The 26,857-nt window shown below is 34.0% G+C and overlaps 1 protein-coding gene across 5 annotated transcripts in view; it reads left to right on the top strand.

The window, feature by feature from the left end:
- The window catches only part of cacna2d1 (calcium voltage-gated channel auxiliary subunit alpha2delta 1), a 229,478-nt gene that overhangs the window by 183,541 nt on the left and 19,080 nt on the right, over positions 1 to 26,857 (top strand). For all 5 annotated transcript variants that reach the window (XM_087292987.1, XM_087292985.1, XM_087292988.1 and 2 more), the window contains exons 25-36: positions 163 to 260; positions 5,076 to 5,157; positions 8,781 to 8,843; positions 10,900 to 11,003; positions 14,474 to 14,560; positions 16,754 to 16,821; positions 16,997 to 17,035; positions 17,137 to 17,208; positions 20,010 to 20,162; positions 20,706 to 20,758; positions 20,848 to 20,903; positions 24,595 to 24,721. In XM_087292987.1, coding sequence (XP_087149113.1) covers positions 163 to 260; positions 5,076 to 5,157; positions 8,781 to 8,843; positions 10,900 to 11,003; positions 14,474 to 14,560; positions 16,754 to 16,821; positions 16,997 to 17,035; positions 17,137 to 17,208; positions 20,010 to 20,162; positions 20,706 to 20,758; positions 20,848 to 20,903; positions 24,595 to 24,721 — 1,002 coding nt within the window. The remainder of the gene's footprint in view (positions 1 to 162; positions 261 to 5,075; positions 5,158 to 8,780; positions 8,844 to 10,899; positions 11,004 to 14,473; positions 14,561 to 16,753; positions 16,822 to 16,996; positions 17,036 to 17,136; positions 17,209 to 20,009; positions 20,163 to 20,705; positions 20,759 to 20,847; positions 20,904 to 24,594; positions 24,722 to 26,857) is intronic.

The raw sequence follows: 26,857 nt of genomic DNA on the forward strand, positions 1-26,857 counted from the left end.
TCACACCTTCAGACCCACACTTCACTCCCCTTAACAATGGATCTCACAGACATGGCAGAGGCAAAAATTGGTTCAAAGCTTCACATTCTTTGAATATTTTTGACCTTATTGTTCTGATTACAATTATTATTTGCTAAATATTTTTTGTTTGTTTGTTTTCAGGGAATACTGCAAAGACCTCAAAGTATCATCTAACAATACTCAATTCCTGATGGACTTCAATGAATATATTAACAAGCAAACGCCAAATGATCCTACGTGTGAGTGAAAATTAATTTGTTATATATATATATATATATATATATATATATATATATATATATATATATATATATATATATATATATATATATATATATATATATATATATATTATTGGTTCTCAGGTGTATTATTTTGGCAATTTTGTTGTTACGTTTTAGAATTTAATTATGCTGACATTGATGACATCTTTATTTCCTTTGGTTACGTCTTGTCCTTTACACTTGTATGTCAACATATGCTCATTCTGAAAACATAGCCCTATAAACATTTTTGAAGATTGTGGGTCAATTGGTGCTTTTTTAAAAACTATTGGTTGGATTTAGGGAAGGAGGAGGGTGGGCCAGTCGATCGGTCAGTCATTCAGTCAGTCAGTTGACAGTGGCTTCTGGTGGATTTATGAGAGAACAGCAGGCGCGAATGGCACCTGCGAGAGAAATTTGAGATCTGAAAAAGCATACACAGCGGCCTCTCATGGATTTGCAAAAACAAAAACTGCAAATACGTAGCTGTTGGGACATATTTGATGATCTCCAAAAATGTATATAGAGGTTAGTTTTCAGAATGAGCTTGTATGATGTCCATTGTAGTTCATGTGATCTGATGATCAAAGACACGAGTCTGTCGCATTTCACTTCACATTTATGGTGATTTATGTTTACATTTTCTTAAATCAAACATATTGATTAATAATATTTATATAATATTAATTTTAAGGCCATGCTTTATATATTTAAATAATTTTATTGATAATGTACAGTGAAACCATGGTGAGGTAAGTGATGTTATAAAGTACTCTGCCTTTCCATTTGATGAAGTACCTGACTTGTGTTTTGGCTTCTTCGGTAGTTCGTTCTTCCAAATCTGAATCCCCAAAGATTCAGACTTGGTATTGAGAAACAGCTGAAGTTTTAGAAGTTGGCATTGTTTTAAGAAATGTCAAAATTAGACAAGCTTTTTCTTAAAACAAGCAAAATAATCTGCAAATGGGGTGAGAAAAATAATATTGCTTTAAAGCAAAACCAAAATATTTTTCTCACCCCACTGGCAGATTATTTTACTCGCTTTTAAACAAAAACTCACTTAATTTTGACTTATTATATCTGAAAACAAGACAACATGTTTTGCTTGTTTAGAAAATGCCTCTTGATTTAAGCATTTGGATATTTTTGGATTAGAAACAGTACAAAAACTAGAAAAGCATATTTAGTGTAGTAAGAAAAGCATATTTTGCAGTGATATCGTGCAGTATGCTGTAACTATTTTATTTCTGAACCCCAAAACCAGCAGAACTGTGACCCACTGAAACTTCACTGTTTTGAATTGTATGAGTCATTTCTGCAGCGACATTAAAGCAACTGTGGACAGACCGACTTGATATTTAATCTAGTGCAAAGTCACCAAAGTTTCAAATAGATTTGGGGCCGCTCTATAACAAAATATCTTTAGCAAACATAAAGCCCTGCTGAGGTCATTATTGAGCTCATGATGTAATGATACGAGAGGTGAGAGGACTCCGATTACTCTGCTTTAGTGGCTGAGTCAGGTTGATGTCAACGTGTGTGTGGCGCTGCTGAGTCTGTGAAGGTGACTCCGTTTAATCGGTCTGTGATTGATTAGTCTGCTCTGGAATGACTCCAGCTCTGTCATCCTAATGTTCAGAGCTGTGGTGACTCACGGTTTTCTGTAAAGAGATGCTATCGCTGTAATACAGCACTCACACACACCAAGAGCTTTTGCATTACTCAGATAAAATGTACTTTAATCCTCAGAAGTTTTTATTAAGTGAATTAAATGCCTGGAATACCAAAATAGTTGTAAAAGTTTGCTAAGTTCATATATATACACACACACAAAGGTTTGACAATGAAACTGAGACACTGGCCAATTTAGTGTTGGAAATTTCATGGCTTAATTTGACCAGCCTGGGGACCAATCTTCATTGATAGCACATTCCACCTGTAAGAGCGGAGTATGAATGTTTAATTATCATAATAATAGCAAATTTTGGCTTAAAATATTACAATGCACACAACATTATGGGTGTAACTCATACCAAAACTGTTGGTAGCTCCACAGGTCAATATACATGGCCGGATCACTCATGCCAATGCCAAATGTCAGTTTCATTGGTGCCAGCAGTAAAAAAATCTTGGGCTGTGGATAATATGAAACATGTATTGTTCTCTGATGAGCCCACCTTCACTGTCTTTCCCCCATCCGCAGAAGCCCCAAAGAGAGCCACCCAGACTGTTGTCTGTTGTCTTCTTTTTACATTTTGCTTGACATTCATTCATGTTTTTTATTTGAAATATGTCACTACTGTTATGTAAATAATCATTATCACTACATGCGTGTGCGTGCGTGTATGTGTGCGTGTGTGTAAATTTAAAGGGGATAGGATACTATTTGCGGATCGACATCTTAAATTAGCACTGCAGGTAAAATTATAATGTTATGTTAGGCTATTGGCTGCTGCCATATGCTCAAGTAAATTATTTATTTAACCTATGACTACTTCGGAAATAAATGAATAAATAAATAAATAAATAACAATAATATTACTATTTTTAACACTAATCATAATGACAAAAGTAGTCAAGATTTATGTATTGTCACAAAATCTGACAATACACTTGGTTGTGGTTTTGTTTTGGCCCTAAGCATACTTAATTTCACCTCTAATGAATTCTTGTGTTAATTGTGTAAACAACTACAAAAATCCAAATTATCCCAAATGATTTTTTTTTTCTAAAAGAGGATTTTTCAAATAAAAATAAATCCAAGGATAAGTGCTCAAAAACTAGGTTTGACTCACTCCTTCTGACGTATGCTGTCCCATTAACACACCCTTATTCAATTACAATAATGACCGAATTACACAGAACAACCAGTGATATTTAAAAGTAAAGTAATGAGATATTTAAAAGTACACTTTAAAGAAACTTTTATTTATGAGAGAGAGAGAGAGAGAGAGAGAGAGAGCAATATATGCTTTAGGCACAGCTCTGTCACACTGCTTTTATTTTTTACTTTAGGTTTATTAATGTATGAATTATTTAAGTTAAATATTTCATGCAGGGGGTTTAATATTTAATTTTTAATTAAATTAAGTTGAAAATCTAGCTATTTGTGTTTATTGATCGATTGAGCCATCAAAAACAAAAAAGAGAAAAAGAAATGAAGATTTGGGTTGTACCTTGCGTGACCATCCACTGTACCAGATTATTTCATTCACTTGGTATAGTATTCAAGTATCAAACATTTATATTAAGATACTTAGACTATTTTATATATTTTTTAAACATTGGGCTTAATTAATTAATTTATTTATTTTTTTTTTTTTTGTGAATAAACTGCTACACATCTTTCCATTAAACCTTTCGATAATAAATTGATGTTTTGACTTCCTGTTTCCGAGATTGCATTGTAATTTTCTAAATTATCTAAACTAGACAATTAAAATATGCTGTAAAAAAGTGTAGGTTGATAACTATTTTCTTGGACTGCAGATGATTTAATGCTGGTTTTGTCTGACCAGAGGAGAAGCTGCAATTGACACAGTAGCATTGTGTAAAGCGCGATATGATACAACATGTTTAATCCTTTCGCCATTTTAAGTGAATGTTAATGGAGTCGATTCTACTGACTCCAAAAGTAGGAGTTGAGAATCGGAGTCGACTCAAAAAAAAAAAAAAAAAACGGAACCGAACACCCCTGGCTGTAACATAAAAACATTAACTAATTAACAATAAAATATTCAATAAATGAAAAAGCCGACGCAGTGGCGCAGTAGGTAGTTCTGTTGCCTCATAGCAAGAAGGTCGCTAGTTCGAGACTTGGCTGGGTCAGTTGGCATTTTTGTGTGGAGTTTGCATGTTTTTCTAGAGTTTGCGTGGGTTTCCTCCGGGTGCTCCGATTTCCCCCACAGTATAAGACATGCACTACAGGTGAATTGGGTAAGCTAAATTGTCCGTAGTGTATGGGTGTGAAAGAGTGTGTGTTTCACAGAGATGGGTTGCGGCTGGAAGGGCATCCGCTGCATAAAAACATGCTGGATAATTTGGCGGTTCATTCCGCTGTGGCGACCCCAGATTAATAAAGAGACTAATCCGAATGAATGAATGATGAATAAATGAATAAATAAAGTGTCAATCACAATGCATATGTCCACCCTGTCAAAGAAGCATTTATTCAACACAGATTGTACCTGCAGTTGGTAAAGTGTTACCCTATTTAAGCTCTACGTATACAGTTTAAAAGGTATATCTTTGATTTATGTTTTTTTTTTTATTAATCAACATTTCACTCTGACATCATGACAGGGTGGACAGCAATTTCAAGGACACATGCAAAATAAATAGTAATAATATTATAAAAGCAAAATAAAAGTTATCAAAATGGTTTATTTGATCAAATAACTTGTTAAAGACAATAAGAATATTTAAAAAATCTTTTTAATTTGATCTAATTTATTAACTTTTTAGATTCATTAAAGTTGAGCAGTGTGTGGGACACGGCAAAATCACATCCATTCAATGAAAGAATATGACAAAAAATCTAAACACTTTTAATTCTACCTGCGTGTGTGTAAAGGTTTAACCAACTATATTAAAGCATTAGAATTTCATTATTTTGCATTTTGTTCATATTGGACTGATTCAATCCTGTGGGACATCGAAGGCGCTTTACTTTATAGTAATAATGATCTGAACTGCTGATAAATTCAGAACAAGTAAGGCACAGTTTTCCATGAAATAATCACAAACACTCAACGCTAAAGTGTTTTCTTTCTCTCTGTCTGCATTATTCAGGTAATTACACTCTTGTAAACCGAATGCTGCTGGACGCCGGGCTCACAGCAAAGCTCATCAAAGTCTGGAAGGAGCAGAGTGTGTAAGTCTAAGACTAAACACACACATGGAACAACATAAAACACTCACTGTCCCGCTTTTTCAAGAAATCTCCAGAGGGACGCATTCATGTACACAGAGCTCTATTTAAAGTCCTGACATGAATAAGAATGCGCTGTCTTATTGTTAAAAGCAAACTCAATTAAAGTAGCCGAACATCTGGGTGTCCTAAAACACAATACTTTAACATGACATATGACAAAGACGGTGTTTTCAATTAAACAAATGCTGTTTTTATATTAAGGAATGACCCAAATATTCAATTTTTTGCTTTTTTATTATGTATTTGATGTGTTGTTTCATAAAGATTCTTGAAATAATAGAATTTAGTGCTGTAAAAAACTGTAATGCTGAAATAAAACACTCACATGTGCGATTTCTGCTTAACCAGTGTTTCTCAAAATGGTGGTTTAGATGTGAGAGTTTTTGGGATTCAAACTTGTTTTGAAAAACAGTTGTTGACACTTCTCTCAGTTCTGGTTTAAGTTACAGTGCCTGAGAAAAACATGCTGTCCTTATTCAGTTTCTGCAGTCAGATACGATGTTGTCAGGCTGTATGTCAGTGTTATTCTTCTAATGTTATTTTTGTCAATTGTTATGGAATAAAACGTCACCTGACCTGTCAGCTCATAAAATTAATGGGTGCATTTTGCATCTCCTATTGATAAACCTTCTATTAGTTTTATAACCTACTATAATAGTTCTATTATTTTTTTCAACAAAATGAAATTTAATGAAACAGTTTTGAATAATAACAAACTACATCAAGTTATTTGTAAAATAGTATGTGTAATTAGGGGCATTATGTTATGAAAATGTTAACTTAAAGTACAAATGAAATCAAAACTAGCCATGTTAGTTTGTTGGCTTACATTGCTAGTTTTGTGGTGAACAATTCATCCGTGCATGTCATTAAGAAAAATAAATGTTTGCTCTTGAAATTTGAAAATTAAAATCTGAAAATGCACCTCCTGTTTGTTTAATTCTCAGATTACGTCTGTGTAATGAAGCAGACGCTGAGAACAGACTTACAGTTAATTTAAGATTAGTCAGGCAGGCAAATGGTAGAGATGGTTGACGTGAAACTGACGTTTCGACACAGTGTCGAGATCCCGAAGCGCAAGTGCTTCGAAACACTGTACCGAAGCATGATCCAAATCACTCAGGTCAAGGTGGGACTAAGGTGATTCAAAACATCCAGGTCATGTGACTAAAGTGTTTCAAAACACAAGGTCATGTGACGAGCGATTCAAAGCATCGAACATTTCAAAAGCGTTTTAAGACCTGGCAAATCTGGATTTGACTGAAAGGGTTAGAAAAAACTCTCATATAGCCTAGTTGACTGCGTGTTTGCACAGAGTAACTGTGCTGCAGAGGTTTTGAGTTTGAATCAGGGGCATCGCTAGACCCCATTCAAAATCGCCAGTGCCCCAGTAAATGCTTTGATATATGATTTACTTTATATGCAAGTGTATTTATTAAGAGTGGTAATCCCAGAATAAAGATGTTAATCTTTATGTGCAACTGAACCAAGGCTAATGAAAGCAACGCTGTTAAATCAAAAAGCAAACTGAGCATGTGGGCAAAAAAAAAAAAACATACCCGCGTGCCTCACGCACCGCTTCTGATGCGCTGCTCTGCTCCCGATGTGAGTCCCGGTTGTGAACATGCATGCCAAAAAAAAGCCATGGTGCTCATGCGTTATGTAACCGGCGTAAGATTGTGTGTGTGGCGTCTTTAGATTGTGGGTGTGTGTGTGTGTGTGTATATATATATATATATATATATATATATATATATATATATATATATATATATATATATATTTGCATTTCTGTGTGGAGTTTGCATGTTCTCCCAGTTTTCGCGTGGGTTTCCTCTGGGTGCTCCGGTTTCCCCCACAGTCCAAACATGCGGTTAGGGTGAATAGGGTAGGCTAAATTGTCCATAGCGTATGAGTGTGTGTGTGAATATGTGTGTGAATGTGTGTGTGTGTCCCAGAGATGGGTTGCGATAAGTTGGCGGTTCATTCCGCTGTGGAGGAATATATATATATATATATATATATATATATATATATATATATATATATATATATATATATATATATATATATATATATATATATATTAAAAAGTGCAGTTTAACTGCAGCTTAAGAGCTTGATTAGCTACCCCAGGTGTGTCTGATTGGGGTTGGAGCCTCCAGTGCCCGGATTGAGAACCCCTGCTCTAGGAACTGCATCACAATACGAAAAGTATCTGTTTCATGTGGAATTTAAAGGGCACCTATGGTGAAAACTCTACTTTTCAAGCTGTTTGGACAGACATATGTGTATATATAGTGTATAGACCGTCACATTGGGGTGAAATAAACACACCCAATCCTTTTTTTTCAATTTAACAACATAAAACAACATTTTCAGACCGACCGCAATTTGATGCAGGAGTGCGGTCCCCCCGCCCACCGAATTGATTGACAGCTTCACGTAGCATGTCCCGGTAGTAAAATGTATAATCATGTCAACAAGACCAGACGTGCGAAAAACTACCGGGAATCAATTATCATCAAATATGATCAAGAGTAAGGTTCACATGTTTAAAATGTTTAAAATGTGCATGTTTGTAATGAAGTACAGCGATTTACTTCAGCTTTACTTCATCAGCACAGCCGCGTGTCAAAACAATTATGAAAGAAGAGGCTTCAATTTTTGGACATTTGTGGACATTTAGTCAGGTTTTTTTTGTACAATAACATAATAGATATCCATACAGCAGTGGAGATTAGCCTGTGCCCTAACACATTTGTGTGCAAAAACAGTGCTAAGCTAAGCGCGCTCTGTCTGTCTGTCTGTGTGTGTGTGTGTGTGTGTGTGTGTGTGTGTGTGTGTGTGTGTGTGTGTGTGTGTGTGTGTGTGTGTGTGTGTGTGTGTGTGTGTGTGTGTGTGTGTGTGTGTGTGTGTGTGCGCGTGAACTTTGTAACGATATTGCGTGTCACTCATCAATGCAACTGCACAACAAATACTCATTGGCAAAGTTCTTACTGTAGTATTTTTCACAAACGCTGCTTGAAATCAATTTCCTTTAAGTCTGTCTGTTGTCTGACGCAGCCATGGGAGGAGATTTAAGGCACGTTGACAGGCATGTAGAAACAGTAGGCAGAGAGAACTCGCCTTAAAGTCGCAATACGACAAAACTACCCCCTAGTGGAAAGATGTATAAAACAGGATCTAGTAAAAGTTATAATGAAAAATCTGATGGGTGTTTTGAGCTGAAACTTTACATACACATTCTAGAGACGCAAAAGACTTGTATTAAATTTGAACAAAGCTGTAACCTAGGTTCTCTTTAAAGACTACTATAAATTTTTGACCCTCTCCACCTCCTAAATCATACATTCAGCTTCAATTATCATTAACTAATTAGGTCTTATTAAGCAGTTTAAAGTTCAGTATACTGTATATGTTCAATTCTGACCATCAAACAATGCGAGTTAACATTTATTTTCTTAAGACTAAATATTGATTTGTAGCTTAATGCCAGAACCAATTGAAACCATTAAACGTTTTGCTAGACAATGATGTTTTGTTTTTTCCCATTGTATTAGAGATGGAGTTTTGGCCCGCTTTGTGGCTACAGATGGAGGCATCACACGTGTGTATCCGAAAAGGTACGTCTCATTGGCAGTTGTGTGAAATATGTGCACCTTTTTCAGCCCCATGTGTGCATGTGTGTGTGAGATGCTAAATTCTTCTGAATCTTTCCTCTGTCGGCGAGCCCCGCGGGGTCTGCGCACTAGAGCCGGAGAGACAAGCTTTCGGAGGTTTCTTATGGGATCCATGTGCAGCTCCTGTCTTTATTAGCTTAAATCTGCTTGAGTTCATAAACTTACTCCACTGGTGTAAAACAGCAGGACTGTGTTAAAAAAGCTAAAGTGGCGCAGGCTCTATCATCACTTTTATATTTACTCACTTTCAAACTCAAAAAGCATTCGTTTGGTTTGTCCTTATCTTCTTATTTTTTGAGCATTCAGGGCCAGATACTGCCATTTCTCTGATTACTGTTTATATTTTCTGGGAAGGAGTAGCTTGAACATAATGCTTAACATACTGTTAATTTGTTTGTTTCATGTTAAAAATTTTTTTGATTGAAAAGGCTGCATTTTTTCGCAATTATTTGGTTTTTATGTAATTTATTATTAATATATGAGTGTTAGTGTGGGCTATAAAGTGTACATTTAATAGTTATTTATATATATATATATATATATATATATATATATATATATATATATATATATATATATATATATACTTAATTAATCTGGTTATTTTTATTTTATTTATTTATTTATTTAAATTCACTTTATTAATCTGGTTATTTTTATTTATTTATTCATTTATTTATTTTTATTTACTTTATTAATCTGTTTATTTTTATTATATTAAATTTTTTATTACTTATTTTTATTTTATTTTATTTATTATTATTTATTTATTTTATTTTCAGGCCTATCTGGTTATTTTTATTTTATTTATTTATTTACATTTTTATTTACTTTTTTTAAATCTGTTTTTTATTTTATTTATTTATTCATTTTTATTTTATTTTATTTCATTTTGTTTTATTTTATATTATTTTATTTTCATTTATTTATTCATTTTCTTTTAATCTGGTTATCTTTATTTTGTTTTTTATTTTGTTTTATTTTATTTATTTTGTTTTTATTCATTACATTTTTATTTGCTTCATTAATCTGGTTATTATTTTCATTTTTTATTTTATTTATTTATCTACATTTTTTATTTACTTTATTAATCTGGTTTTATTTTATTTATTTTATTTTTTATTACATTTTTTATTTACTTTATTAATCAGGTTATTTTTATTTTATGTTATTTTGATATTTGTTACAATTTTATTTACTTTATTATTCTGGTTAATTTTTATTTTATTTTTAATTAATTTATTTTATTTATTTATTTATTTTTTTTATTTCATTTATTTATTTATTTTTTGGTTCATATAATTTTAAACTGTCCAAGTTTTAGGTGTTTAGGTAAATCTTTATTTAATGTAATTTTTTATATTTTTCTACAAATTTAATTTTGATATTTCTTTTATTATTTTATTTTACAGAGGAAATTCTGGTCTATGTAATTTGAGAGTTATTTAGATTTTAATTTAGAGTTATTTAGATTCTTTACTTTTATATTATTGTTTGATTATTTTATATTATATTGTTTTATTTTATACACACACAAACACACACACACACGTACACGCACACACACACAACATAATAAAATATATATATTATTTTATTTAAACATTTTTATTATATTTCAAAGACTTGCATGTGATCAACAGTCAGTCATATAATTTACATATGTTAGTTACGGTTGTATTTAGTTATGACTTTGTTTTAATTAAATATGTACATATGAAAATTAAAATGGGGCGACACAGTGGATCAGTGGGTAGCACTGTCGCCTCACAGCAAGAAGGTTGCTGGTTCGAGCCTGTGGTGACCCCAGATTATTAAAGGGGCTAAGCCAAAAAAATAAAAATAAAAAATGAATGAAAGAAGGAATAAATATTAAAAAGTTAAGTAATTCTTTAATGATTTTTTTCAAGTTATTTTGATTCACATTTGAACTTTTTTCAATTTATCATTAATTGTTGATCACTGAAATGATTTAATGTTTACAATGCTTCTTCCTCAGTGCTGGTGAGGAATGGGGTGAAAACTCCGAAACGTACGACTCGAGTTTCTACAAAAGGAGTCTGGACAATGACATCTACATCTTCACTGCCCCATACGTCAACAGTAAGAAACACACACTTAAAACCGCTCCTCCGGAACATTTGGACAGACGTGTGCTCTCTTTGGCACGGAGCTTTACTGAGACAGCTGTTCATCTACTCTAAAACACACACCTACAGATCTTCTGCCAAGGTGGAGAAAGCTTATATTACTGGGGGATTACCATTCAATGAGGCTACCTCGCATCCACGCACGTGTGGTCTGCACCAATAACACACACACACATGCTCCAGAAACACACATGCACCAAAATGTACATTACGATCCAAATGTTTAGGATCATTACAATTTTTAAGTGCTTTAAATTAAGTATATTGTGCCCTAAGCTGCATTTATTTGATACAAAATACACTAAAATATGGTGACGTTTGCATGGGCGTCAGTAATCAAATTATTTGCCTCAATCTAAATAAGACAATAATATGATTAAGGTCTTAACATGAGTTACTTTTTGAATGTTCCTTTCATGTTCTCGTTTTACATGTTATAACATATAATTAAACGAACAACATTGCGTCACCGCCCTATCCACGTTTTCTCTTAAAGTTACACGCAAATAACCACCTGTCAATCACTTTTTTTTTCCGCGTGACTCTGGCATGAATAGGCAGTGATCTGTATCGTTATAATGGCTTTTCCCACAGCTGGTGGAGGAGACTTTGTTTGGAGTTCATTGTAATTATTGTTGTGATTGATGATAACTCCCTTTTTTTATTAGTATTATTATTATGAGGAAATAATAACAAGTAAAGATACTAGTGCTCAACTGTTTTGGTTGCATATGCGCCCGAAATTTTATTTATGCAACCTTAAAATATATTTAGAAGCATTTGGGCGATTGCATGCATTTTCTCTGTTTTCACTTCAAAATCCTCCTCATGCGTGAATTTAGGAAACATTTATGCAGAATGCATCTTTGCACTTAAGAACGGCAAATGCAGCACTCAGGAAAAGATAAACAGTTGTTATGTGAACTTGATGAAGTAAAAAAAAAAAAGCCCTGCAATGCTTGCCCCACCTTTGTGCTCTTCTTATTGGTCCACTGCTCTAAAACAGAATGCAAATGATTGGTTATTATCAGCTGTCAATCCCTTTGTCAATGCCTTCTACCTTGGGTGACAGGAGCTACAACCGCAAAAATGTGAAGCGCTGAAGATGAGAGACTGAAAATAACACTGACAGATTTTGTTTTAGAAAAGAACTACATGAGTTTCATGTAATTTCGGGTATTTCATTTTTAATTTGTCGCCTTGAACTGCAGTTTGTTACTTTCACTTTCATTCAGGAACATTTCATACATGCCCCTCATGGCAAATAAGATATTGGATGCGAGTATGAACTGCTGGAAGAGTGTTGTTTTAATGGAATTTCACAAAGAAAAAACCTACGCATTTCACTGAGTGTGTGTCTGGGGTACTTTACTGACTCGATAGTGACAGAAAATAGTGTCAAACAGCTGTGTGTAAAATTTATCCTATCAGAAAACATGAAATATGGTGAAAATCCTACATGATGATAATAGTTTATGTCTGTACTGCACTTTAATTATGCGACTTAAATCACCTTACTCCACATGTCTTAATCTGATTTGTTTAGTTCAATTATAATCTTGATCAGATTAATTTAATTAAAAATGGCTGTTTACTTGGTAGACTCTTAATCAGATTATTGTTTTAAGCGTTTCCAAATCGGACTGTTGGTGTCCATGTAAACATACTCAATGGTTATAGTTTGTTATGTAGTTTAAAATCTAATTTATTTATGTGTTAAAAAGCTGGATTTACTTCAGTATTCAGTGTCTTGTGATCCTTTAGAAATCTTTAAGCTGAATTATATGCTGGTTTGCTGTTCTGTTATGATCAATAACTGATATACTCATCATTGTGAATAATGATTCCTGTAATTATCAAGGTTGAAAACCTTTCTCCTGCTTCATACTATTTTTTGGCAGCTGTGATACATGTTAGTCTTTTTTAATAGCAGCATTTTTGGTATATTTATTCATGTATTACATTTACTTTGAACAAATGAATGTGTCCATAAAATAATTACTTTAGTTTTATATTTTATTTTCCAAAACTTGCATGAGAACCTGCAGTACGTAACATAATTTACCTATGTTAGGACAAATGAATACTAAACTAAGCCTTTTCTGCTCACCAAAACTGCATTTATTTAATCCAAAATACAGTAAAAACTGGAAATGTGAAATGTGATTATATTTCTTTATTGAAGTTTGAAATGTTTCTTTTTCCTGTCATTCGTTCACTCGTTCATTCATTCATTCGTTCATTCATTCAATTATTTTCCTTCGGCTTACTCCCTTTATTTATCAGTGGTCACCACAGTGGAATGAACCACCAACTTCCCTTCCAGCTGCAACCAAGTACTGGGAAACATCCATACACACTCATCCACACATACACTATGGCCAATTTAGTTTATTATATTCACCTAACACATGTCTTTGAAACCGAAGCACCCAGAGGAAACCCACGCCAACACAGGGAGAACATGCAAACCCCACACAGAAATGCCAATTGACGCAGCTGGGATTCGAACCAGCGACCTTCTTGCTTTGAGGCGACAGTGCTAACCACTGAGCCACCGTTTCACCCACCCCCCCCCAACGTTTGAATTTTCAGCTGTAAATTTTTCAGAGAAGTATCCCATTCATTCAATGGTAAACTGGAACTAAAAACACACTGCATTGTGGATAGGTGAAAGTGAAGTGACGTCATTGCGAAAAGGGTGTATTATAAGTTTATTATAATTTATTATACAATAAATTACATTTATAAGCAACATTTAATAAGTAAACAATTATCTTAAATATTATAATATATTACAAACAGGGCATGGTTAAACGTTAAGGGGGACCGGTGGCTGAAAAGTAGGTAAAATCAAGAATATTACTAACATCTGTGTCTTTGCAGTGATTGGGATGCAGAGACGATGAGCCTGAGAAAGTATGCTATACGTCCTCTAGTTGAAAAGTTACATTATATTTATATATATATATATATATATCTTACCTGAGTTGCCGACCTTGTCTTTTTCCTCACCCACACAATTGAAACTTTGTTACATAATAATATTTCACAATTTGTATTTATTTACTGTATTTTAAATACATGCTGCATAAATGAGCAGGACAGCCTTCTTTTAAAACCTTAAAACATTGTACAGATCCCAAACTTTTGGCCAGTATTGTAAGCCTTTGGGAATGCCTGGTTTTGGGGTTTACAGAATGTTCTAGCATTTAGGCTGAAGGTGAAAGCAGATAGAAATCCTCTTATTTACTTTTGGATATCAGATGTAATGTCTTGCTTGGCAGGTGTTGTCAGAAGGATTGCAGCAACAGCATTTTTTATACTCAAATCATGGCTGATTGAATTAGTTTAATGAAACAGAGCAAAAGAATGTCAGTGTGACCTTGTTGTGGATTTGTGTCTTCTTTTTTCTGGAAACAGAGAGCAGAGAGTCTGGTTATGAGTCTGGTATCCTTGTCAGTAAAGCAGTGGATTTGGATATTGATGGAGCAAAATTAAAACCAGCGGGTGAGCTTTTAAAATCAGTTACACATGCCCTTCAAATGATAGTAAATACATATATACTGTTACAGTGTTTTTTTTTTTCTTTTTACTGTTTAACATTGTTTTATTTAATTAAAAACATAAAAGAAATGCTAGATTTTACAATAAAATTAATTGCTATATGTGCTGTATTGTTATTCATTATAGTGAACAACAAACACACCTTAATTTTTTACATTTATATTATATTTTTTGATTTTATTATTTATTAAATTGTTTTATTTTATTTTTTTTAGATATTATATAAATTATATTATATATTTCCAAAAATATATTAATTGCTATTTATGCTACTCGATTATTTTATTACATAACTGGTCCGAATTTTTATTTTATTAAATTTTTATACAATTTTATTTTATTTATTTTTTTTTTTTTCATTTTTCTTTATTTGTTTTATTTTTCTATTTTTATTATTTTTTATTTTATTATTTATTTTATTAAATTTTTTATTTATTATTTCTTTTATATTTTTTATTTCATTATTTTATTTATTTTTTATTTATTTTATTTTTATTTATTTATTTAAATTTTTTTATTTTATCATTTAGTTTCTTTATTTTGTTTTATTTTAATTTATTGTTTTATTTTAATTATTTATTTATTGTATATATTTTTTATTTTATTTTACTTTTTTATTATATATATATATATATATATATATATATATATATATATATATATATATATATATATATATATATATATATATATATACTTTCTTTTTTTTTTCTTTTTTATTCCTAAACCTTTAATTTAATCTTTATTAATGCAATTTAATATATACAGTTTAAATTTGTTATTTTGGATTATTTTCTTTTTAATGTCTGTACTTTTCTGACAAATATATGCAATTGGTGAGCATAAAAAATCTTACACAAACCTTCAACCTTTGAAATGTGTAACTGTTTTCAAATAAATTATAAGTTTAATGTTGTAAGTTTTTCAATGTGTTCTGTTATTACATCTGTTTGTAGTGAATAATCAGGGATTTCCACGAGTAGTAGAGTCATTCCTCTCTGGTTAAGTAAAAATAATTATCATAATAAACAGCAGCAGTAATGTGTAGTAATGTCAGCGGTGTGTTTCTAGCTAAATAGGTTCACTCTGAAAGTTGTTTGTGTTTGTAATGATTCATCTCTGATGCAGAAGTTCTGACTAATGATCTGTTCAGACATGAATATTTCAGAGCTTTAATCTTCATCTGACCCTGACACTGCATCCAGTCAGCAGCTGAATATTTCATCAGTTATCCTGTGTGTGTGAGTGCGTGAATGTGTGCGTGTGTGTGTGTGTGTACGCATTTGTCTGTGTAGGTTAGACTGTGTGTGAGTGCGTGAATGTATGTGTGTGTGTGAGAAGGAGAGAGAGAGTATGTGTGTGTGAGTGAGTCAGCATGTGTGTGCATTTTTTAAATTTCATTATTTTATTTAATTTTTAAATTTTATTTATTTTTTATTTATTTTATTTTAATTAATTAATTTATTCATTTATTTATTTACATTTTTTTAAATAAATAAATGAGTTTGAGTGTGTATGTGTGTGTGTGTGTGTGTCTGTGCGTGAAAGAGAGAGTGTGTTTGTGAGAGTGAGTCAGGGATTGTGTGCTTGTGTCTGTTTGAGTGTGAGTGTGTGAGTGTGCGTGTGTGTGTGAGTGCGTGTGTGCGTGTGTGTGCATGTGTGTGTGTGTTGGTGTACGCATTTGTCTGTGTAGGTTAGACTGTGTGTGAGTGCGTGAATGTATGTGTATGTGTGAGAAGGAGAGAGAGAGTATGTGTGTGAGTGAGTCAGCATGTGTGTCCATATGTCTGAGTTTGAGTCTGTATGTGTGTGTGTGTGTGTGTGTGTGCGTGAAAGAGAGAGTGTGTTTGTGAGAGTGAGTCAGAGATTGTGTGCTTGTGTCTGTTTGAGTGTATGTGAGAGTGTGAGTGCGTGTGTGCGTGTGTGTATGCGTGTGTGTATGTGTGTGTGTGTGTGTTTGTGCGCGCATTTGTCTGTGTAGGTGACACTGTGTGTGAGTGCATGGATGTATGCGTGTGTGAAAGAAGGAGATAGAGAGAGCGAGTGTGTGTGTGAGACAAAGAGAATGTGTGTGTTTTGTACGTGTGTGTGCTTGTGTTTGCCCGCGCTCATGTGTGTGTGTTTTATGTTATACAGTGGTGGGAGTGAAACTGAACGTGTCAGCCTGGATGAACAGCTTCATCAATGCCACCACCAAGAAAAACGTAAGCAGAACTGAGCCCTGTTTCCTTATCTGCACATGTGGAAGCTGTTTAGTCCCAAACGCTTGCAGATACTGCCGTCTGAGAGCGGAGATGAATTGACCCGCTCTAATAAACGCTGTAAAAGACTTGTTTGATGAATTCTGGCTTCTCTCCTGTCATAATTTCCTCTCTGCAGTGTAAGGATGAGATCTGCGGGTGCCTGAGGAATGATAAGGTACGGCTCTGACTGCTTCATGCTGATCTGACCTCTGTACTCACTTATCTGAAGCTGTTTTCACTCTGACTTACTGATGAATGGCTGCTTTTACTTCTCAGCAAGTGGACTGTGTGATTCTGGATGATGGAGGCTTTCTGCTCATGTCCAATCAGGAGGAATACATTCAGCAGGTAGGGTCAAGGGTGTAGATTTGGTTTTACACTAGTATATTTGTCCATATACTTTAGATTATTCAGTAACAAAGCCAAGTGTCATGGTAGTGCAGTGAGTAGCACGATCGCCTCACAGCAAGAAGATCGCTGGTTTGAGCCTTGGCTGAGTCAGTTGGCATTTTTGTGTGGAGTTTAAATGCTTGTCCCATGTTCGCGTGGGTTTCCTCCGGGTGCTCTGGTTTCCCCCACAGTCCAAAGACATGCAGTATAAGTGAATTGGGTAAGCTAAATTGTGTATGTGTTTGAATGAGAGTGCATGGGTGTTTCCCAGTGATGGGTTGCAGCTGGAAGGGCATCCGCAGTGTAAAAAATGTGCTGGATAAGTTGGCGGTTCATTCCACTGTGGCGACCCCGGTTTATTAAATGGACTAAGCTGAAAAGAAAATGAATGAATGAGTAACAAAGCCAAAACTAGAGTTAATTTAACAACATAAACCTTTTATTAGTATAAATAAAAATTAGTTAAATTAGTTAAATTAGTTAAATTAGTATACCCAAATTAATTTACATTCATTTATTTTCCTTCAGCTTTGTCTCTTTATCCCTCAGGGGTCGACACAGCAGAATGCACCGCCAACTTATAATAATTATAATAGTAATGCATTTTATTTAAAGGCACCTTTCATGACACTCAAGGTCAATGTACAGGACAGCTACAATAATCAATTCAAATAAAAACACAATAAAAGTCAATAGAATACAATGCAAACTTTAAAAATGCAGTCGGGTTAAAGAGAATTACCCAGCATTTGTTTTTTGTTTTTTACAGCAGATGCCCTTCCAGCTGCAACCCAGTACTGGGTAACATCCATACACACTCATTCACACTCATACACTACGGACAATTTAGTTTTTTAAATTCACCAGTCTTTGGACTGGGGGAAACCGGAGCACCCGGAAGAAACCCACGCAACATCCCCACAGAAATGCCAACTGACTCTGCTGGGGCTCGAACCAGTGACCTTCTTGTTGTGAGGTGACAGTGCTAACCACTGAGCCACGATGTCGCCCTAAATTAATATGTTGAGGAAAAATATTAAATAAAATTTTAATAATCAGGAAAAATCAGGAAAAACTAAATAAAATGTTTTCGTTTTTTGCAATAATTAATTTGAGTTTAAATGAATCGTTCTTTATATTTCTTAAGATGGTACTGTGACCAATTGCTCATGGTCAGTTATTTAATTATCCTTAATGGATACAAATAATTGTTTTTAAATTAAGTGGACTCATTTATGCTGAGCATATTTTTTATTATTATTACCATTTTTTTAAATATTATTTTGCCAATTTGAGGGCTAAACTATAGGTTGATTAAATTTATTACTTTACTAGTACCCCGTTAGACCCCCTTTTGCCTTCAGAACTGCCTTAATATTTCGTGGCATAGATTCAACAAGGTACGGAAAAAGTCCTCCAAGATTTTGGTCAATATTGTCATGATAGCATCACAGTTGCTGCAGATTTGTCGGCTGCACATCCATGATGCAACTCTCCTGTTCCACCACATCCCAAAGGTGCTCTATTGGATTGAGTACTGGTGACTGTGGAGGCCATTTGACTACAGTGAATTCATTATCATGTTCAAGAAACCAGTCTGAGATGATTTGCGCTTTATGACATGGTGCGTTATCCTGCTGGAAGTAACCATCAGAAAATGAGTACACTGTTGTCATAAAGGGATGGACTTGGTTAGCAGCAATACTCAGGTAGGCTGTGGTGTTGACACAATGCTCAATGGGTACTAATGGACCCAAAGTGTGCCAAGAATATATCCCCCACACCATTACACCAACACCAGCAGCCTGAACCTTTAATACAAGGCAGGAGGGATCCATGGTTTCATGTTGTTGACGCCAAATTCTCACCCTACCATTTGATTATTGCAGCAGAAATTGAGACTCATCAGACCAGGCGACATTTTTCCATTCTTCTATTGTCCCGTTTTGGTGAGCCTGTGTGAATTGTAGCCTTAGTTTCCTGTTTTTAGCTGACTGGAGTGGTACCCTGTGTGGTGTTCTACTGCTCATTCGCCTCAAGGTTTGACGTGTGTTCAGAGATGCTCTTCTGCATACCTCGGTTGTAACAAGTGGTTATTTGTGTTACTGTTACCTTTCTATCAGCTCGAACCAGTCTGGCCATTCTCCTCTATTTGTCTGTAATCCCTAGAGTTGGTTGTGCATGAAATTCTCAGTAGATCAACAGTGTCTGAAATGCTCAGACAAACCCATCTGGCACCAACAACCATGCCATGTTCAAAGACACTTAAATCACCTTTCTTCCTCATTCTGATGCTCGGTTTGAACTGCAGCAGATCATCTTGTCCATGTCTACATGCCTAAATGCATTGAGTTGCTGCCATGTAATTGGCTGATTAGAAATTTGCGTTAATGAGCAGTTGGATATGTGTACCTAATAAAGTGGCCGGTAAGTTTATATACAATTACAGAAATTGAGGGCTAATCAAGAGGGCTAATAATTATGACGTTAGCAGTTTTAAAAAAAAATCCCAGTCAAACTAAAAGAAAAAAGAAGGAAATATTTTCTATAGGAGGAAAATATAAGAGAAAATACTGCACTATTAAAAATTGCAATATTAAAATACTGTATGGACAAATAGTCATGGTAGATTTTGGCGGTTACAATTTCCCCACAATCTGCATCTTTGTGTGTGACATATCTACAATAATTAGTTTTTTAATTGTAATGCTATTTGTGTTTTAACCAAAGTGTTTTTCATGCATTTCTGTGATGTGCAGATTGGTCAGTTCTTTGGTGAAGTGGATCCTGTTTTGATGATCACTCTGGTCAACACATCGCTCTACTCCTTCAATAAAACCTACGACTACCAGTCAGTCTGCGACCCTGAGAGAGAAACAAAAGCTGCCGCTGGACACAGAGCTATATATGTGGTAAGGCTGAATGAGTAATACTAAAAGTAGGGATGCAGTACCCAAGTCTATAATGTACTTTTAAAAATGTTTCATTAAAATAATAATAATAATTAATTAATAAAAAAAACAAACAGAAAAAAAACAAAACCCATAATGAATTCCATATTTCCATATTTGTTTTATTTTTAAATTTAAAAAAAAAAAATTCTCAAAATCTTATTCGTGCAAAGAATAATTGGTTGCTATAAACCTATAAAATGATTTAATGATTCAGAGTTGCATTTGATCATTAATATATTTAAATCTTAGTTGTGACTTTATTTATTTGGTTATTTAATTTTAATTTTATTTTATTAAAATAATTAAATTTAATTAAATTTAATTTAATAAATTTTTTTAATTTAATTTAATTTATTAATTATTTAAATATTTTTATTTTATTTTAATTTATTTTATTTTATTTCTTTTTTTATTATTTTGAATGGCTGGTGAGTTAGTAGCCACATTGGCTTGTGTCGAGTGACCCTGTTGCATCTGTGTTTGTATATTTGTTTTTGACAGCCAACGATAGCAGATCTGCTTACCGTGGGCTGGTGGGCTTCTACTGCCGTCTGGTAAGAAGAAATAAACACACCAATCGCTAAGAAATACACAAATGAAGGATTCCAATGTTCTCATTTGTTTGTCACTTTCTTCCTCTTAGGTCAATTTTACAGCAGCTTCTCCTCAGTCTAACTCTCCCAAACGTTATTGGGACAGGTATGCTTCAGAAAGTTCTTCAAATGCTTGCTCTTTGTTTACTACAATTAAAGAACTTCAGATATTTTATATAAGAAAGAACATTTTGCAATCAAAATTATTTAAAGTTTAATTAATTTAGCTCACTAGATGCAATGAACGTTTACATTAAACAGCAGGAGTAATGTTTACATTATTGAGTTCCTTTTTTGTCAAATATTTAAATTTAACATTTCTTCAGTCAGCATTTTGTATCATGTATGTAATTATAAAGTGGAAATAAATGGAGCTCATGAGGAGGAAGGGCTGCAATATTATAAAAAAAGTCCTTGCATTATTCCTTTGACTATTTTAGTAATGATTATTAACGTTGATTAATAGAATATATGTAAAAATTGTGTAAACAAGCATGTCATAACCACCACACAAAGCATTTCAGTTAGATGTGTGAAAGTTATGCAAAACATCCTATTTTGTAATCACTAGCTGTGAAATGAAACTACACTGTCAAAATATCTTGCTGACTTAGGGTGCTTTCACACCTAGACTTTTGTTTCGGAACCCGGGTGTGTTTCCCCCGTTAGCACGGTTTGTTTGGCATATGTGAATCCAGCAATCACACTTACATCCGCGCCAAAACAATCGGCCCAAGATCGCCTGGATGAGGCTGTCTCAGCTTGATTAAAACGAAATCTGCAGCAGATCGATTGTAGTGAGAAAGCAATGCAATCCGAACCAGGCTATATCACAGTGTATTATGGATATGTAATAGGCATATACGGCTACATAAAGAGAGAATTATGAGTAGGGATGAATGTCATTCCTACAGGTAAATGTGCGTTTCATGTCAAATACGAAAGTGAAAGCATGTTAACTATTAACGAGAGCTGTTTATCTGTTAGGAAAATTGACCCAACAGCAGTATTAGGTTTTTCTGTTATTTCTCTCTATATTGTAAAGCCTGTAATGCGTAATTCCAGCCAACAGCTATGTGTGAGAAAGTCTAAGCCATAATTTATATCTGGTGATGATGTCTGTGGGTTTTCCCAGAGATGGGTTGTGGCTGGAAGGGCATCCGCTGCGTAAAAACTTGCTAGATAAGTTGGCGGTTCATTCCGCTGTGGCGACCCCGGATTAATTAAGGGACTAAGCCGACAAGAAAATGAATGAATGAATGAATATCTGTGGGTGTCACCATTCAAAATGAAAGCACAGCTTTTCGCTTATATGGTCTTATTGCCCATCGTCATAAATTAAAATAAGGACGCTTGACAGCTGAGTGGGACTCTGTAAAATAAACCGTGGAACTCTGACCAATGTGAGGAGAGTTTACTTGCACGTGACTTGTTTAAGCTATTTTGGTCTGTTTAGAACCTGGAACTGCACCAAGAGCAAAGTGCAATATTGTAACAGTTTTAATCCCTGTTTCAGAACAAAAGAATCGATCCACAGGTGTGAAAGCAACCTTAATTTTTTTAGCCGAATCAAATTAATTTACAACTTTAACGTCACTTATAACATCAAGCAAACCTGACGGAAAAACTTTGTATAATTAAAAAAAAATTGCTAAAGCATTATTAACGTATTAAAATCAGTTAAATCAACATAAAATATATAGGTTGTCTTGACTTTGTGTTTTTTGACAATTTTTACAGTATACATAATTTATGTAGTTTGTTGTTTTTGATTTTAATTATGAAAAAGCACAGAATTCTGTCATTGACTGAATATGCAATCAGAAAAACATCTGCGTTTTCAGTGCTGACTAATCAAATGCGTCTGATAGGCTACTGTGTTCATAAGCTCAACAGAAGCGTGTGTGATTGGTTGAAAGCTTTGGCTTTGCAACAACAAAAACAAAAAATTTAATTTCATCCATTTCATTCATTTTCACTTTAATCACAACATTTGTAGTAGTTGACCATTTTATTCATTTTCTTGTCGTTATTTTATCCGTATTGTATATATTTAGACGTATGCATGTCATTAAAATCTGTATAGTGTATTTATACATACAAAATACCATATTTTATGTTAAATACCTAACATAAAATACATGTATAAATAGAGGTGTCAAAGTATTTCGCATGAGTTCTCTTCCAGTGAGTCTTTCAGATGACAATAAAATGTTAAATTATAGTTTGTATGCATGAATTGAAAGTATAGTTCAACCAAAAATTACAGTTGTCATCATTTACTCACCCTTTACTTGTTACAAACCTGTTTCTTTCCTATGTTGAACACAAATGAAGATATTTTAAGAAAGCTGGAAACCTTTAACTAGTGACTTCTATAGGAAAAAAAACAAATACTATGGAAGTCAATGGTTACAGGCTTTCAGCGTTCTTCAAATTTTCTTATGTGTTCAGTGCAAGCAAGAAACTGTTAGTTATTATTTTCAATATTTATTCATTATTTTCCCTGTTTAACAGAAGAGATGTTTTGAAGAATGTTTAAAACCTGTAACCATTGACTTCCACAATATTAGTTTTTTCTACTATGAAAGTCAATGGTTAAAGGTTTTCAGCTTTTTTCAAAATATCTTTTGCATTCAATAGAAACAAAAACTATTTTTTTTTTTGTTTTTGTTTTTTTTTGTTATTTTTCCTGTTTAACTGAAGAGATGTTTTGAAGATGGTTAGAAACCTCTAACCATTGACTTCGACAGTACTTGTTTTTTCCTACTATGGAAGTCAGTAGTTTTCAGCTTTCTTCAAAATATCTTCTGTGTTCAATAGAAACAGGAAACTATTTGTTATTTTTATTTTCCTTGTTTGACAGAAGAGATGATTTGAAGAATGTTTCAAACCTGTAACCACTGACTTCTATAGTATTTGTTTTTCCTACTATAGAAGTCAATGGGTACAGGTTTTCAGCTTTCTTCAAAATATCTTCTGTGTTTAATAGAAACAGGAAACTATTTCTTAGGTTTATTCATTATTTTCCGTGTTTAAGAGAAGAGATGTTTTGAGGAATATTAGAAACCTGTAATCATTGACTTCCATAGTATATGTTTTTCCTACTATGGAAGTCAGTAGTTACACGTTTTCAGTTTTCTTCAAAATATCTTCTGTGTTCAACGAAAACAAGAAACATTTTGTAATTTTTATTTGTTATTTTTCCTGTTTGATAGAAGAGATGTTTTGAGGAATGTTAGAAACATGTAACCATTGACTTCCATAGTAGTTGTTTTTCCTGCTTTGGAAGTCAATGCTTACAGGTTTTCAGCTTTCTTCGAAATATCTTCTGTGTTCAATGGAAACAAGAAACTATATATATCTATTATACATATATTCCCCTGTTTAACTGAAGAAATGTTTTAAAGACTGTTAGAAACCTGTAACCATTGACTTACATGGTATTTGTTTTTCCTACTGAGGAAGTCAATAGTTAAGCTTTAAGCTTTCTTCTTAATGTCTTCTTGTGTGTTTAGCAGAAGAAAGAAACTCTTAAAGGTTTATATAAAGGTAAATAGTGAGTAAATGTTCATTTTGGGGTGAACTGTCCCTTTAAGTGAAGCTTCATTGTACACATTTGCACTGATTTCATGCAAATCAATGAAGCTGTGAAAATGCTCAAGAACTGATGGTTCAAAAGGAACAAAGTGAGCAAACAAACACTGTTCAAGTTCTTGATACTGTATGTAGTTGATCCGCATGTGTGTTTTGATATATATACAGCATGCGGATGGTGTGTGTTTGTGTGTTTCCAGTGTACTCGGAGGATGACCTCTCGGATGCGTTCTCCAAAGAGAGCTGTATCACCGAACAGACTCAGTATTTCTTTGAGAATGAGAACAAATCTTTCTCTGGAGCTATGGACTGTGGAAACTGCTCCAGGTGAGGACCATTTTTATGTTTGCACGCGCATAAATCCATCCGCATTCCCTCCGTTGGTGCGCGTGTGGGAGTGTGCGTGTGAGCATGTGCAGATGATGTCACTGTCTCTTCCTGGATAATTGCTCATCCCGGTAAGTCATCTCTCCAAGGGCAGAGCAGCTCAGCTTTCCTTCTCTTTTCCACTCCGTCCCCTTCTTCCCTGGATCCGTCCGAGGCCGTAAATCCCGCCGGCCACGCTGTTTAATGTAACACCGCTAAAGCGAAACGTGTTGGGGTGGGTGAGGGCGTTCGGCCTGACAGAAACTCTACGCCTTTCTTTACGAGTCCCACGTGTGACTCTGCGTACGATAGTTTTTCTTCTATGTTAACTACTTTCGACATGTAAAGTTTAACAAGAGCCATAAAGAGAAATCCATTTGTGAGATCTCAGGAGCTGGAGACCTGAGCTTCGGCGTATGTAACTCAATCTCGCTCACAGAGACATCAACACCAGCTCAGGATAAAGGAACGCATGTAGTGATGAGAGGGACCGCAGGAGCTGCCAGCAGACAAAAGAGGATGGCTTCAACAGAACATCAAGCAGGCTGTAGCAAATTAGACTTTGTTTTACATTAGTTAAGTGCTTCTTTGGATATTAGATTTTATGTAGTGTGTAATATAAAGGGCTCTATTTTGACGGTCCATGCGCAAAAAGCAAAACGCAGGCCGCAAACGCTTTCAGGGCATGTCAGAATGCATTTTTGCTAACTTAAGGACGGGAAAATCCGCTTTGCGCCATGGCTTATGGTCTAAAAGGGTTGAGTTTATTTTCTTAATAAGTTATAGGTGTGTTTTGAGAATAAACCAATCAGAGTCTCATCTTCCATTACCTTTAAGAGCCAGCTGCATCGCGCCATAAGTGCATTGCTATTAACATGACGTAAAGTAAGTTCACTTTCGCTTTTGCTCTCGTGGATAGGGAAACCTTACAGCACAGACATCAATTAGCCTATAAATTATTAATTTCGTTTGTTAAGCGCAAAGATTTGTTTCAAAACTATTTTTAAATTCAGTTCTAATTTTAAGCAAACGAATAAATGATTATTAATAACAAAGTTTGGTCAAAATACTGAGTTATTTCCAAATACACCTGCTATGCCCCATATGGTCTAAAACCTGACAGGTGGACAAATCTAAACTTGTTTTTAATAAAACAAATATAAATATGGATATAATAAATAATACTGCTAATAATAATAACATTATACAAAAGCAAATTGAATGAACTGAAAAAGCCTCCCGAGATGAAAAAAGTATGAAGGCAGTGGTTTTTAAATTCATGTAGGCTAGAAATTAACATGTTTTGTAATATTTTAATCATTTATATTTATATCCTATATATATCCTTATTATATCCTATATATATCCGTAATATATTATATTTTTTCATATGTAAAGATATTTGCGTATTGCATCTTGTGTGTAGGTACTTTGCGCCTTACAATAGACCGACTTTGTTCTGGTCTAAAGAACAGACTATTTACAGTTTCTCAAAATAGCAACGCACCAAAACACGCTTGCATTTTTAGACGAGAATGCCTATGGGCGCACATTTGAGCGCAAATGCATTTGCTATTTAGACAGCGTGGAGCAATGCCTCAAAATGACCCTTGCGCCAAGCTTAAAGTAGTAAAAGACTATTGTGCTGCGCCTTGCGCCACATTGCGCCGGGTGTATGATAGGGCCCGAAGAGTTCACAGAGAATGAAATCCAGTGGAAATGAAGCTGTGTCTCTGATTCTTGAGTAGTTGGTTATCATTTGGGGTTGGTAAATTGAAACTTTTAAAATGGTACCAGTAACAAAACAGTGCCTGAACCGATACTTTTGAACCACAAAATTATGGTGGATGACCCTCGAAAAATATTTTATTTGACAAAAAATATATTAATCATTTAAATTAAACATTATAATTAAGGTTTAAAGTATACATCAATTTATATTTTTTTATATTTGAATTGAATTGCATTAATATCTTTCTTTTAATCATTTGTTTGTTAGCATGAATTTAAGATTTGCATTATACAATAACATTGAATTTGCTTACTGCTAACCTGTGTAAAAGCTGTCATCAAAATCAGAAAACACCTTTTTTAGGG

This window comes from Danio rerio, chromosome 18, assembly GCF_052040795.2.
Source record: "Danio rerio strain M-AB ecotype USA chromosome 18, GRCz13ab, whole genome shotgun sequence".
In the NCBI taxonomy this organism is placed as follows: Eukaryota; Metazoa; Chordata; class Actinopteri; order Cypriniformes; family Danionidae; genus Danio; species Danio rerio.